Source organism: Scomber japonicus, chromosome 6 (assembly GCF_027409825.1).
Source record: "Scomber japonicus isolate fScoJap1 chromosome 6, fScoJap1.pri, whole genome shotgun sequence".
NCBI classification, from domain to species: Eukaryota; Metazoa; Chordata; class Actinopteri; order Scombriformes; family Scombridae; genus Scomber; species Scomber japonicus.
The window spans coordinates 14,413,224-14,429,349 of record NC_070583.1 but is presented as its reverse complement, the minus strand read 5'-3'; the positions used below and the strand labels follow the sequence as shown (position 1 = coordinate 14,429,349).

At 38.0% G+C, this 16,126-nt stretch overlaps 1 protein-coding gene across 7 annotated transcripts in view; it reads right to left on the bottom strand.

The window, feature by feature from the left end:
- The window catches only part of dscamb (Down syndrome cell adhesion molecule b), a 132,517-nt gene that overhangs the window by 90,990 nt on the left and 25,401 nt on the right, over window positions 1-16,126 (bottom strand). For 5 of the 7 annotated variants that reach the window (XM_053320420.1, XM_053320417.1, XM_053320418.1 and 2 more), the window contains exons 1-2: window positions 11,141-11,462; window positions 9,672-9,818 (exon numbers count right to left, since the gene is read on the bottom strand). In XM_053320420.1, the coding sequence (XP_053176395.1) occupies window positions 9,672-9,774 (103 nt within the window). In that variant the 5' untranslated portion in view covers window positions 9,775-9,818; window positions 11,141-11,462. Of the gene's footprint in view, window positions 1-9,671; window positions 9,819-11,140; window positions 11,463-16,126 lie in introns of those variants that run through there. The other 2 variants (XM_053320415.1, XM_053320416.1) reach the window with 1 other exon arrangement.

Here is a 16,126-nt window from a genome sequence, read left to right as displayed (position 1 = left end):
GTGTGTGTGTGTCTGAGTGAGTTCTCAAGGCACATGCCAGAAAAGAGGCAAGAGGAGAGAAAACGAGCCTTGAAGAAAAATAATGATGCTTGATGCCTCATACATCAAGGAAAAGATAGAGGGTCACCTTGCAGTGAAGTCAGCTGGTCATTTGCTACTGAGGGAGTCAATCTGGAGAACGATTTGTTGAAATCACAGGTGAAGTCAACGGCAACTGATATCATGCAGAAAAACTGTGCAGAAATTTCATATTTCATATTTTAAGTACATTTATCATGTTATTATCAATATCAGGAAAACATGATATGGATTTCAATCACATTGTCCAGCCTTATGGTTTGCAAGGAATTTGAGCATTAACATGGACACATAGCAAGCACACTTGAATAATAATGTAGTCAGGTATAATCTACTGTCATGTACAATAATGGTGGCATTCATTAAAAAGCCCAATAGACATCTGCAAACCTAACATCACAGAATATGATGTCCCGTGTTTGTTCACTGAATCTTCTGATGAGCTCAAAAAATTAGAAAACATTTTTTTTTTCTTTCCCTTCTGCTTTTTAATGCCCAACTTTTTCTGGTTCCAGCTTCTTATACAGTATATGATGCATTGCTGGTTTTCTCTGTCATATATGACACTGAATAAAGTATCTTTGGACTGTTCATTAATCAAGAAAATAACAATGATAGATTAATTGATAAAGAAAAAACATGCTTGATATAAAGAATCACATCTTAAACACTACACATATTAAATGAATCAAATGTTTTACAATAAAAATACTCATTTTCAAAGCTTTAAACATTTTATCATTGGATTCACTTTGAATTATTATAGACGTTTCTGCATCTATTGCTTCCAAAATATGTAGGTAATATAATAAGTTTTATTCCACACATGTCAGATAGTATGCTCTGAGACACATTTGTGTTCTGTGCTTAAAAAATACTAAATGAGCTCTCTCCTTCTGATTGGTGTCTAGCAGGTGCTCTAAAGCCATGATCATGTCTAATCAGTGTTAGAGATGCCCAGCATGGGGCCACAACCACCAAGGCTTTGTGTGAAAGTTTAAAGAGGCTCAACGTGATTTACTGTATTTTTCCAGATTTACCACCCTGTGAGCAGAATAAGACCATGTATTAATCCTTGATTGGATGGAAGACGAGAAAGAGAGAAAAAAATCCCTATTAAGTCAGCAGAGTGATTTGAGTTATTAAGTGCCTTTTTTCCTCTAATCAGTCACTTTTAAGATGGGATCAGACACTGTTGCATTATGGGATGTGATTGAGCGCACCAGTTTGTCTCCATTTCCCCCAGCGCTTCAGCTGGGAGCATATGGGGAAGGTTCCTACATGAAACACGCCACCTGTCACTGACACACGCAGAAGAATAACACATACACATGAATAAGCAGCAAACACAGGGAGTTTGCACCTACGCAGCCGTGGTCATCCAACAGCCCACATCCAGGAGAGTTTATAAACAGAAATTACTTGCTTGTTTCAGTTGTAATTAGCTCACACCATGCTTATTACTAATCTGTGTCTTGGCCCGACGCCAGGCTAGTTCTGGCCCGGCTCCAGTCCATTTTCAGCAGCGTTGCTCTACAGTAATCCATAAGCTCTGGCAGGATGGACCTGTTCCACTAACTGAGCTTCACTCAACTATACACCCATATTTATAACTTTTCTATGAATGAGTCATTTTTATTAACTTCTTATTATTACAGAATGAAAGTTAAAATTGCACCGCTCTGTCTATATAATCCTACTTTCATTCTGGTAAAGTGCTGTCTCCATAACAAACTGTTCCACTTCACATTTAGTTAGTTAAAAAGAAAATAGTATTAATAATGTGCACTTTGTCTGAATGGGTTTCATAGGCATGTGTCAGGCAAAGACACCCCCTCCAAACTGTAAATAAAATAAATTTAGGCCATTACAGTAAACTAGATTCCTGCACACAGCGCTTATTTAAGCTTCTGTCTTCAATCCAAGTCGGAAAAAACAAAGGGGCATCCCTATCACAGAAAGCCAAATTGCCTATTAAAGATGAGAGCATGTTCAGTCTCCCAACGCACCCAGCCATCACCACCCTAATCATTCCCTGCCTAAACAGCCTAATGGCTGCCATATTGCTACTGTTTATTAGTAAACACTGATGGAAGAGTGCCCGCTTCAACAGTTGTTGATTTTGTCTATCCGTATGGAGTATCAGCTGGGAATCGCAGCCACCGTGCCAGAATGTTGTCTGCTGTTCAGTCTCCCATCACTAAACAGATTGCTTTATTGTTTTATGTGCATAGTGATTAGGATGTCAGTGGATGGCTTAATATAAAGCACAAACCTTAGATAAAGCATAAAACAAGTTTGAGAGCTGAGAACGGCCCTTCTTCTGGTATTTTTCTGAATTATTCTACTGATGTATTATAGAAGAGAATGTGAAAACAAGGAAGGAATAAAAATGTTCATTGTATTTTGGCACAAATTATAAGTCAGTGCCTCAGCCACAGAGCTAGAAGGATGTTCCAAAGATGACCTTAGGTTTAAGATGCTTTTGGGAAGCCAAGTCCAAGATCGATTTCCCTCCATCTCTGTCTCAGTAACCCTTCTATCGATCCTTATCAAATATGTATCACATCCTCAAGCCTTCACCACAGCTAAGATGGAGACTTCAAACAGCAACAGCTCAAACAGAAAGTCAAAGGAGCAGTGGGTTTCTTTCTTTCCAAATGGCAAACTTCATAGCAAACGGACGATGTGGGACCAAATAATATAAAAAGACTAAAAATGTGTGCAACACCATTCTAAAGCCATTACATACTATAAAAGCTTGAAAATAAAAATGTAATTTCAGCTGTTTTAAAAACTGTAGCATCAAAGCTTTAAACAAAACAAACTGTGTATTCTATCCCGAAGCGAGCTTTACAAAAGGCAGTGGGTTTAATTGTCTACAAAAGGCAACAGTGAGACACACAATGTGTAAAGAAAACAACCCTCAACCATCTCTGGTCTAACCTTGCTTCTTACTAAAAGGGTCTTGTCTCGTCCTCTTTCAATTCCCCAAACTCCCCTTCACACAGCACTCATATGTTGCAAATGCACAAAATGCATCCTTCAGCTCATGTGCCCATAATTCTCTGTGGCAGCAGCGTGATTAATGCACACAACTATTGATTTTTTTTCTTTGCTTTTCAGGAGAGTGCCCCCCCCCACCCCCAACCCCAAACATTTCCTATTTGACAGCGTCACACATTGCACACTGTCACTCACATGCACAGACAATGAATATACATTTAAATGAAAAGCACCTTTACAGACACACACACACACACACACACACACACACACACACACAAACACACATACACACATACACACACGCACACCATACAAACAATAAGCACCCCATCTCCCTCAGCTTTCAGGCAGCTGTGTGTGAGTGGACTGGGAAAGGGGGTGCAGTGAAAGACAAGGGTCAGCATTTCACTAACTGCTGATCTGTGTGGGAGGAGGGCGTGGGAGGGGGGGCAAAAATGATAGGCTGTGTTGTTTTCATAGGGTTTCGCTGCAGGATGGGTGGAGTAGCATGCACGAAATACATCCATGTACACACAGTCAGGAAACATACATGTATGGTATATTTGCACATGTGTATGTGCATACGTACACAATAACATCTACGTCTTCCTCACGATTACTGTGTGGTTACACGCAGGGATCACGCACTCCTGCTTGAGCCATGACCCATTTTCCAGCCCCCTAACAACAAGATCAACAAACCATGTTTGTGTGAGGAGTAGAGACAGAAATCTGGCGAGAGATGGAGAATAAGAATGAGAGAGGGAGAGAGAGAGAAAGAGAGAGTGAGAGATGGAGAGAGAGAACAGTGAGTGAGGAAGGAAAGTGAGAAGGGAGAGGAAAAGAGAAAGAAGATCTTGTGGCTAACGTGACGCAGTCCCTTGTTTACCAGGAAAAAAGCCTCGCCCACTCTCTTCCTCTCTACCTCACAGATCTCCTCCTTCTTATTCTCTTGTTTCCCCAACTCTCCTCTCACTTCCTTTCTTCTAATCTACCCTCTCCTCCTACATTTCCTTGCATCTTCATTTCTCACAAGCTCATTTCTATTGCTTTGCCCTCCTTTCAAGGTTGGCCTGACTTTGGGCATGCTGAATTTACAGCCCCATCTCCGCCTGCCTCTCAGTGCCCTCACTGTCAATCTCAGTGAAAAATGGAGGCGGTGGCACATCACTGGCATGATAAATTCCTGCTGAGCAGTGATCCTGTAAACCAAACACCTACAGTAGCCTCTTTGAAGACATCCTTAACATTCCTACGACTGAGCTAGTGGCTGGTTAAGTCTGTGATTCTATTAGCAAGCAAACTGTTTAATTAGCCTCTATAAGCACTCACAAGAACCCATGAGAGAGGAGTGAGCAGAATGCGAGAGTGCAGAGGCTCTTCCATCGCATAAATGCAAAGCGCACAGTTGGGAAGCGGCTGGCATAAATGTGACTAAAAAATGTAACTACAATTTTTTTCTGATGCCCTGAGTATTGGATGGACTTATTTGCATAAAGCAAATATAAAAAAAACAACATTTTCCACACAGGAGGAAATTGACTGGGGCGCTGTGCCAAGCAGGTTATGCAATGAGATGAGAAGGAGAGGGGAGAAGGCTGACAGCGAAGGCCAGCGGAGGAGGAAGGAGAGGAGTGGAGGATGGACAAGAGAAAAGAAGGATAAATAAAAGGGAAAAAAAGAAAACAAAGCAAAAGGACAGAAGGGAGAGAGAGAGAAGAGAGAGAGGAGGCACTTACTGATCGCCTTGTCTGTCACTCTGTGTGTTTTCCCAATATAAGTGCAACATAAATAATGTCACTATTTGATATTGATAGTAAGTGCCATGTTCAATATTAGTAAAACAAATATTATATGTTAATAAAACAATAAAAACATTAAAAGCTCCTTTCTCTCTTGGCTGTATGTCATTTTAATTTTCTATAACACAATGGAGAAAGAGTCTGTTTTTGGCCTATCAAGTAAGTGAAACACCTAACAAAGTTAAGGACCTCTTAACAATGATACATAAAAAATATATTTTTAAAAAAATTGTCATTGTCATAATGCTGCAACAGTGTCTAAAATGGTGTTTAAGAAACAGACATTAACGTGATGTTCTAGCTACCACAAAATGAATAGTATAGCAGAATTTCTGACTGGTGACAAATAGTAATTTTTATAATTTATATTATCTAACAGTATATATTGTCTTAAAAGAAAAACAAGGAATACGTGGTTATGTATGTTTTTTCATTTTGTCCATAAAAAGTCAGAAAATTAATTATTTCCCAAAGTCAAAGGTTAGGCCTCTAAATGTCTCATTTTGTCCAACCCAATTATATTCATTTACTGTGGTATGACAAAGAAAAGCATTAAATCATCAAATTTGAGGAGTTGAAACTAGCAAATATTTGGTATTTTTGGTTAAACGCAATTCATCAAAATAGCTGACAATTAATTTCCTGGTGTCAACTAATCCATTAATTGGCTAATCGTCGCGGTTGAAGTACAATTAAGAGGAGGGAAGACGAACACACATGCTTGAGGCAGGAAAGGCTTATGGGGTTGTTCCTCTTCACCAGCCTTGCACTGAGCTTCCACCTTAATACAGAATAAAGCTTTCCTGTCCTCCATCTCTATCCTAATCTCCAGCCTGAAATGATGGAAGGTCTGCATGTTTATTCTGAAGAGGAAACCCTATAGCTCTCCACACCCAAGGAGAACTATTTACCTTCATTCCATTTTTCTCTCCTTTCTTCTCTCTGTCCTACCTCACCTCGCCTCACCTTTCTCCTCTTTCCTTGCCCTTTCCAGGGGTGTTATACTGGCTGCCTCTATGGTTCATCTATGGTTGTGTCAGACTTCTGGATTGAGACTAGATGAGTAACTGGATGAAGGGACTCAGTTTCCATTTGAATGAAAAGTGAAGGGCTGCAATCAATTTGTGTAACTGCATTTTCCACATACTGTAAATGCTTTTATTTTTGCTAACTTTGTCTTTATACTGTGTGCGTATGTGTCTGTAGTTTTCACAGTGGATTTGGAGAGAAGGAGACAAATAAACCCATTGCAAGAAAGCCACGTGTTTGCCTGTGCTTCAAGGAAATTACAATTTCCATTACCGATTTATCGACCAATCATCACACATTCTTGGAGTCACTGATGATGTCTTAAAATGTCTACGCTTGCCACTTTTTGCTTAAATAAAAGACCTAATTGATCATCAAAATAGATACCAATTCAACGGACAAATTAATCCACAAATGACAGAAACATACTTAAATCACATGAAGGCGCCACAACTAGAAACAGTGAGCAATTAGACATCAAAAATAAAATATAAGAGATTTTATCTTGAATGATGTTCAAATTTAAGAAACAGTATTTAATATGACAAACATTTTCCCCTTTATAGACGTAACCTACAGTATACCAGAATGAGTTTACTGAGCTAATCCTAACAATGAAAGTATTTTATGATGAATGGTTTAACATCCAGATTTTGCTTTTGTCACAAAATCTAATTTACAGTATTCCCCCATAATCCATTTTGACTGGATTGGTATTGTTGTCCAAATTTGCAAGATGCTTACATTTACAGTACAGCAAAAGATTTAAATGAATGCAAATGTTGGCACATGCATGAAAAGCTCTGTGTATCATTTGCTACAGAGATTATACTGACTCTACGCTAATGTTGCTTCTACATCTTAAGGAAACTCAATAAGAACTCACTGTGTAGGGTTAGTATACACAATCATACATGCGAGGTGCAGAGTAAAAGCTCTGAGCTGATGGGTCAAGACTAATACATTAAAAAAAGCAAACGCAAATAGCTACAGAATTTATGCTCTAATTGTACACGATAAAATTGTGAATCTTGAAGAGGAGTGCAAAGCCTCAGTGTTGTGTGACATGTTGTTTGCAGCTCCTTAAATATCCAAGCATTGGTTTTATTGAAGCTCTTCTCTACAACCAAGGCCACCCAGCTCATTACGCTGGCTAATATTATGAAAGATGAGAGACAAAAGGTAGGTAGATGGAAATAAAAACACAAAAACACACACACACCAGCCTTTTTCAAAAGCATGGCCACTTGACACAAAAACAGAAACACATAGACATAAATGTGTGCACACTGATACACAAAGGTGAATGCGGCAACACCAACACACATGCATTAACATAAAGGTCCGCCATATAAAATCCTGGCAACAAAACGGAAGCTCAACTCGTCCCCTCCCTGGTCTACTTCCTCTCTCTCTCTTTTTTTTGCCTCTTTCATCTCTCTATTAGCTCTGTCAATTGTTTATCAAAAGCAGCGAGGAGGCGATTGGAGCCGGGCAATTGAAAGCTTGTGCTGCGAGATCCATTTTAAAATTCATGACGGGTTAATGGTATGTTAGTGGTAACATTAGGACCCAGTGAGCCTGCGTCATGCTCATTCACATTGAAAACAGGCCGCTTCAAATGACTACTAAGCAGTCCTCATTCTGAGAGGTAATTCATATTGTAATTAACTTTTCAATCACAGCTGATTAATTAAGACAGGCCCTGGTCTGTAATTATGCATCTATTTTTGACCCTAATGTGAATCACTGGATATTCAAAGATGTCAGCAGCCGTGATTTAAGCCAGTTTCCTCTCACATGGAAGTTACTGGTCTTAAAAAGCACATTTACACCTGACTATTAAACAAGCAGTGATCAAAGTGATTTCAGCGTATTTCAACTGTGGATGTTCATCAATATTAAGCTTAATAATCAAGCAATATCTTCAGTCTAAGCTTCTCACCATGTTTCACACCGGAGCTGGTTATTTTGTGTCTGTAGTAAGAGAAATATCTCAAGTATCGGCTGTTCTTCCTCACATTCTGATGCACAATGCAAGAGAAGGGAAGTGCACTTGATGTTACCGTTCCCAACAAAAACCTAAGATTAATAATTCAGTGCAGCTGTTATTTTGTGTCCACTGAGACCAAGTCTTCTTTCATGAAAAATTGAAAAAAAAAAGAAGAAAAGAGGGGCGGGAGAAGGAGTCGGGAATCTAGGCTGGGTCAAACTGCACCAAGTTGCCATTGTCAAACCCTGTCGGTATCTTTGCGGTCCCGCTCTCTCTCTATTTTTGCTCGTGCACGCATCCCTCAAACCCTCGCTCCTAGAATAAACATACCCTCTCCATAACAGCGCGAGGTGAATCCGCTCATGCATCAGAATCTACCATCAAATATTTATCACGGAGCAGCAGTGATTTTGACCGTGTGCTCATGCTTTTGACAGCACATGCCTGCTACAATACTTATTGGAGTAAACACGGATCCAATATTTTTGTTCTTTTGAACACTTGCGAAAGAACTCAAAAGAACGCCACGCATATAATATAATCCATCAAAACTTCACTGCATATTCTATAGGCTGTCAGACCTGATGTAAAAAAAATGGAAAGGCGGCACTGTAGATAGTACAATAAAAGCTGATTTAAAAATATTAGATTTTTTAATAAAGTTTTACATGAAGAGATAGTTTTTGCACACACATATCACCTGTTTGTATGTTTTTGTATTGCCTAAATTTTGGGCAATAGACCTTATGAGGTGATATAATACAGCATTTTTATCCTTATAAAATACTTTTTTTTAACTACAGTTGAGATAAACAGTCTTGTCTACATGAATCATTGCATTTACAGGATGTAATCATATCTGCACGCTGCATATTTGTTGCTACTCTCTGTGACATTAGGCAGTGTCTTCAACCAGTAGCTTGCAGCAAGTAACTCGAGTAACCTCGAGTAAATAAGTCGCTGGCATGGATCAGAAGATACATCTTCATGCTTGAGCAGACACATTTAAAATGCCACCAAAACACCGTCCCAGATTCTGCCTTCAGTCAAATGACATCAAGTGCTCACTTACAGGTCCCTGAACGCCCCAGTATGAAGCAAAATCAGCCAGCGGGCAGTACATGGAGCAATCAAAGAGATAAGCATCCCATTTAACTTGAGTAAAAATCCAACCCCGCAGAACGTACTGGCGTCTTGCACTATCATGCTGTGCCACTGGATTTAAACAAGGAGGGTAACTAGGTCAATGATGCTATGTAAACTGTTCCACTTTACCCCTTGCTGGACTCAAAATGGAGGTGGCTGAGGTGGAGTGTGTATAGAAGGAAGAAGCTTGGTGATTCAATGTGACAGTTATCAACATCTTCTGGCTAGTGAGAGGACAGGGCTGTATGGAGCAGACTACGACAGTAAACAGGTAAGGAGATGACTCACAGTTAAACAGAATAGAGTGTCCAAAGAGCACAGAGCAGAGCAGACCAGGGAGGGGACTGAGATAAACATCTGAAAAAAGGCAACATGCTTCTCTCACCAATACACATTTAACCTTGCAGTTTCTGTTGTGTTTTTGTGTCAAAATATTTTAAATATAAAGCCACAAATATCATTGTCATTTTAACATTAACACTGGCCTCTTTTCTTCACATATCACAGACATGAGGCCTGATTTGAACAGGTTTTGCCTCTAAATTCAAGCTCTAAAGCTCCAAACTGAAATACTCAGTTACGTACACAGATTATGATTATGATTATGATCTTACCTGAGCTGAGTGAAACCGTGTCTTTCTCCCAGGATACAACAGTGACGTAGGCCTCAACAGAAGCAGGGATAATGCACTTGAAGACGGCTACGCTGCCTCTCATAGCCTTCTGGTCAGCCACTCTGACCGTGTAGGGTTCCCGTGAAACTAAGTAGGAGAAAAACAGTTACTAAATACATGGCAGGTCTCATATATAAGAGACCACTAGCTTTATTGTGTTTTTCTGTTTTAGGGGAGATAGTGGGTGTGGTTTTGCAGACTACAGCACTACTACATCCTTGAACCAGAGGGATCAGGATAAAGCCCTCATCTAGCAAAAGTGTCCTTGAGCAAATTGAATCTCTATCAGTGTCAGGGGGAACGGATAGTAGACTGTAGTATTACCACTATTGGATATTTGTGTGTCGGTATATTTTTAAAACACAATTAGCAAAATATATGTATGATTCTTGAATGCTAGTTAATTAAATTATATTTCATAAGCTTTCAGAAACACTAACAAGGTAGTAGATGAACATATGATGGACATATAAGATAATATGATGACATTTCTGACATATTAAAAGTTTAAAAAAATATGACATTCACATTGTGATTTAGACATAATTTAAACATTTCGCTCAATAAATCACACTGTGTATAATACTATGTCTCCAACATCCTTATCTGGTTCAAGACATTGATCAGACTCAGCAGGCTGCTATACATCAGTACAATTTTGAGGAACCTCTTTACTTCAGTACATGAGTTACTTTATACTTGCACTACACTACATTTAAGAGTTAAATATTGTAAATTTTACTCCATCACATGTATTTCACGCATATAGTTACTGGCTACTTTTCAGATCAATATTTTATACGTAAAACATACAGTATGATAACTGTGAAACAGGTTTAGAATTGCTCTACCTTGACAGCAATAAAATGCTACTTACCTTAACTCATCAGTGAATAAGTAATAATATTCTGATATGTATAATAAATACAACACTCTAAATGAGGATATTTTGCACAATGAATACTTTGATACTTAAATATACGTTTTGCTGCTAACACTTGCACTGTGTTTTCACTTTAATAGAATTTGTCATTCAAAACTTGGAAATGGAGCAATTCTTTCATTGTGGTATTGCCATTTTTACTGAAGTAAAAGATCCCAGTACTTCTTTCACCACTGCAGCTCTATCAGTAATTCCGATTATTATTATAATAATTATTATTATTATCTAAAACCTCACTTGCCTTAAGTCTACAGTTTGATACACCCAAATTAGTTTGTCTCCCAAGTGTTTAACTACTAGTTTGACTTCTACAAATACCACCACAGAGATGTTGCTACTATGACAATGCTGCTGATACTACTCCTTTTCTTCCACTCTCACTAATACTACCAATACTACTTTTATTCTCACCACCACCATGATTCAAAGTACTCTTGTGACCCTGAGTGTTCCTCTGTGGACTCACCGGCTTTGATGTGGACATCCTGACTCCTGATCTTGCCAGAAGGGTTCTCTGCCGTGCAGTAGTACGTGTTGTCATGAATCAGCTTGCTGAAGCTGGATGGCAGGAAGTTAAAGATCTGGAGGGTTCCATTGGGGTGGACGTGGCGGATACCGGGGACATCGTAGATCTCCTCGCCGGTAGCCAGATACCAGCGCAGCGAGGCAGGCGGTGCACCCCCAGCAGGACAGGGCACCGAGGTCCCTGTGGTGCTGGCAAATACTACCTCTTGCAGAGATGCATTGACAAAATATAAGCTGGAATGTAGGTCCTCACTGAAAACTGCAAAAGAGGAAACACAGGATGTTTGTTGTTACCATGTATTGTGTATTTTCATTATGTGGTAGTTTTCTACTTTCTCTTGATAGTATATTTATATTTGTATATAAAGTTTGGAAGCAAAGGCTGAAATAAAGTTCTCCAAAGTCTGGACCAGAGACCCTGAAATGAAAAAAAATCAAAGGCATTTACTGTAGTTTTGTTCTGTAAGTGCTGATTTATGATTTACTCCTATTCCCGGGACCTCTGTAATATTAAATTAACATACTATACATTATGAAATAAGGTCAGCTGCCTTGATCATGTTCACGTTTTAATGTAATGTTAAATGCAGTTTGTTAAATGCAGAGGAGAGGGGGGTAATAAATGTCAATGTTGGTCCGGTTAGCTCCATAGTAGCTGTTTGATTTCTGAGAGATGAAGCCAGCAGATGTTTGTTTGCAGTACCAGGTTCTATGTTTCAGAGAATCTGTATTTTTGTTTTTCATGCAGAAATATTTGTTTTTGTGTATCTAGCTTGCCAACTCAGCCTGGTGACAAGCCCACAGGCTCTGCACTAAATGGCTTGCAGTGGCAGCTGGCTTGGACCCTCCCTGGGGAGAAAACATTTTAGCACTTCATAAATTCCTAACAAGGTTTCAAATTGCAGACGTTTCCATCCTTTTCTCTGCTCCAGTAGCTCTAAACCAGCAATGAGACACTCCAATGACCTGCTTATGTGAACATCCACACAACACTCATTTGTTGCTACAAATTAGGAATATCCTTTCAAAATTATAAGCACACAAACAATCAATACTGCAGCATTTTCTTTGCTAGGACTGTTGCTGACATATTGGACATCGGGACATTTGCACCATTTCAGTAAATCAAACCAACTCTGTATTTCTACAGAAACTGGCATATGCATTGGTAAACCTATTTAGATAATGTGGACGGACTGTGGGGAGCTTTCAGAAGTGGAAAGAGGACAGGGCTATGTCCAATAACTGATGTCATGTCTGATGGCCACATGCATTATTATGTTGTGAAAAATGTTGATGACAACTATAAAAAACAAACATCAAAAATGTATTTGCATATTTAACTTTTGATTATCAGTGGTGTCTCTATGTTTAACTCTTCAGCGTGAATTACCTGAGGTCCCTAACTCTAAGTTCTAATACAAATGTTAAATACATAAGTTATCCTGCCCCAAAAGATAAAACTAACAGTCTCTAATCAGCCACAATAAGTAAAAACGCCTGTGTGGATATACAGTGATGTGTAACATTAGGGCTGGAAGATTTAAAGTGGTACAGTTAAGCATTTGTAGTTTTTTTTAAATCAATAATAATAACATTACAATAAGTAATGATACCAAAGTATGAGTGATATTTTGTTTGTCTACGTTGCAGGCATCTAATATTTTTGAATGAGTTTTGAATGTCTGATATAGTGCTATTGTGCTATCAATGATGATATGATATTTACACAGTTTCAGTATTGAGGATGAGGGAACATCTGCAGTGTGTTCATAATTAATGCCTAGCAATTTTTGTCCTTTTTGCACCATTTTACCTGTTTACAATGCCTAACATTGGAGCCAGCGAGTGTTTATGAATGTGTGATGTGGCAAAGACAAGGCTGGAGTCCCATTAATTTACATGTAGAGAAGGTAACTGACTTCTATTGTTCTTCCTATGGAAGCCAAGAACAGCATTATCTCACAATCACAAGTTAATTATTTTGTTATCTCAAGAAAATTAGCTTTGTTATCTCAAGATAATAAGATAATCAATGCATATAATTCCTCCATGCATTGTCCATTAACTTATTATTATTTTATTATTTAACCGATACTTTGACTAAATAACATACATAATTATATTTTTATTAGGTTTATTATTATTAATATGATAAAAGCATCTAAATTGTTACTGTTGTCAAGTAGACATAGAATATTCAAGTATGGATATGGCTTGAAAATAAAAAATGCATAGTGTTACACATCAAAACAATATGAGCCTGGAATATAAACATGGTAGTCCAAATAATAGAAAGGTCAGACCTTTTGTTTTCTTGTGATAATGGGTTGATTATTTCATTATCTCAAGATAGCAAAGCACATTATTTTGATATTATGATCTCAAGACAATAGCATTAAAAAAAATAATTGCAAGCACAACTGCATTTGGCTGCCGTATTTTTCTAGCAATGTGGTTTTTAGATAAGGGAAACATAAGCTATATCCCTTTTGGCTAACGTTATGTTAGCTAGTTATTGATCCTACAAGTTATCGATCCTACAATAACTAGCTAACATAACGTTAGCCAAAAGGGAGGACACTGGATAAAATTCATTTTACCTACAGTAATGCCACATGCATTTCTGATTTATATCACATTAATGTGAAGGAGTAGATAACCTGTAGGTCTCATAAAGGGATTACATTTACCTGACTGCACTTTGCCAGTTTTTCAAACACACTGATGAAGGAGTTATTATAATATCACTACATATGTGAAAACCTCTTCTTATAACATATTTTAATATCAGACTTGGACAAATTGCACACTTACATGGCTGATTCCCTTGAAGGACTTTGAAACCTTGTGCACTGTACTGTCAGTGGTTTTAATTGCCCACCAGCTCTCCCTCTAACACGATTACATTTTGACTGTGATACAAATGTTTAAATCAACAGCCAATGACTTTACGTGCACTTGTTCATGGATTACAGCCTGCAGACCCCTGGACAGCAACTGCAGTGCAGCCTGCATCAAGATTTTATGTTTTGTGCTTTCATGTACAGTGCATAAACACTATGTATTTAATAGTTTTACATGAACTATCATAGGCTATAAATGCTGTGGATATGGTTTATTACTTCACGCTATTAATTAATGTTTTGTGCCAGGCCTCAATGATAAGGTGAGTTTCAGCCTACATCAAATTTATGTTCATGTTCCCAAGCAGTGACTGGAAGATGTTAGCTGACAATCATGCACCTTTTGTAAGTCCAATGCTTTATTGAAGTTAAACTATAACAAAGCAAACACAAAATTAACAGAATTTAGAAGTGAGTATAACCATTTTATTCAACAAGTGAATTGTGATTCGGACTATAAGATCATCTATGTGCAGCAGATGTATCAGGACAGTCTGATGACTGAATCCATCTCGTCATTTATCTCTCCATGTGTCACCTCCTGTCTTTCTCTGTATATCTCTATCTATCTGTAAACGCCAATAATGCTATTTGTTACTTCCATTCTGCTTCATTCTCTAGAATCTAGATATAACACCATGAACAGCTTGCAATGCTTATTAGCAAGTTTGGTTGCATTTTTATACATGTCTTCACATTCTTACAGTGAGGAATGCAAACTAACAAGTCAAATTCAGTTTATCAGTGTATCTGTGAATGAATACCACTAAGCAAGGCTGCACGGACGCCTTTGATTTTCACTGTCCATCTGTTTCTTGGTAAGTTTCAGTCGTGATACAACACAAAGAAGGCTCACCAGACCTCTGAAGGGAAACATGAATGAATGAATCACTGATAACTAAGGAAAAAAGTGCCAGAAATTATTTGCTAATACTGTAATTCTAGTGTTACCTGACATCCTATTCAATCTAATCAGATGATATACCATCCTTTCACCAGTATTTTTTGTGGGGATAACACTTTGTTCTGAGACATGTTCGAAACATCTACTTTAATATATGACTCTTCATTTATTTTTTTAAGATGTGTACTGCTGTTTGAAACTTGGTTCTTATTTTTTAGATGATATAGCATTCTTTCACCAGTATTTTAGTCATTACTTATTATTTAACTGTTACATTAACATATCTTTAACCTCCTGAATTGGTTACATTATTCCTAAATGAATGAACAATATTTGTATGCTTTGTCGATATTCAAGTCACTTTTCATTTGAATAAAAACTGTGATGTGATTTTAGGGTCGACTTTAAGCTCCAAACAGATAAACTTTTGTATACACTCCTGTACAGTCTCTTACATCTTTAGTCAATTTGAATCTTTTAAAATGCAGCGGGATAGTGTGCTGGGTTCTCAGGGGGTCTGTGGCAGGCTAAGATGAAAATAATACATCAAAGTCATATTAAATTCTGATTCATTCTCTCTTTTTTCCGCTGGCACAGGGAATATCAATCTTCTTGGTTCTCTGTTGATAATACCGACTGGAGCCATGAGGGGAGGGGGGAATAAAACCCACCTGTTCGTGGACAGTGCTCAAGGTTAGTGAGAAGGAGAGGACACTTTGAAATCACTTGTGTGTGTACTTTAAAACAAACAGGCCTTATTGATCAGCAGACAATTTATGTGTGTGTGAAATACAAAATGTGCAGGTGAATATACAGAAGACTTTTTTGGCTTTCGTATTAGTGTTGTGATATATCAGCACAATACTGTCTGAGATCCTGCTTTGATGATGTTGTACAGAGTGGATTTTGGGAAGCAAGTGAAGACAAAGACTACATTTTCAAAAATAATATGTAATTAAAAAGCAAAACTATATTTCCTTCATTTAAAAAACTCACCAACTGATACAACTAGCACACATCAAAGATTTCAGCAATTACAATTTGTGGACTTAGTTAATTGATAGTTTGAATGTTATAGCGCTACAATGGCAAATGGCTGGAGAGGAACAGATCAAAG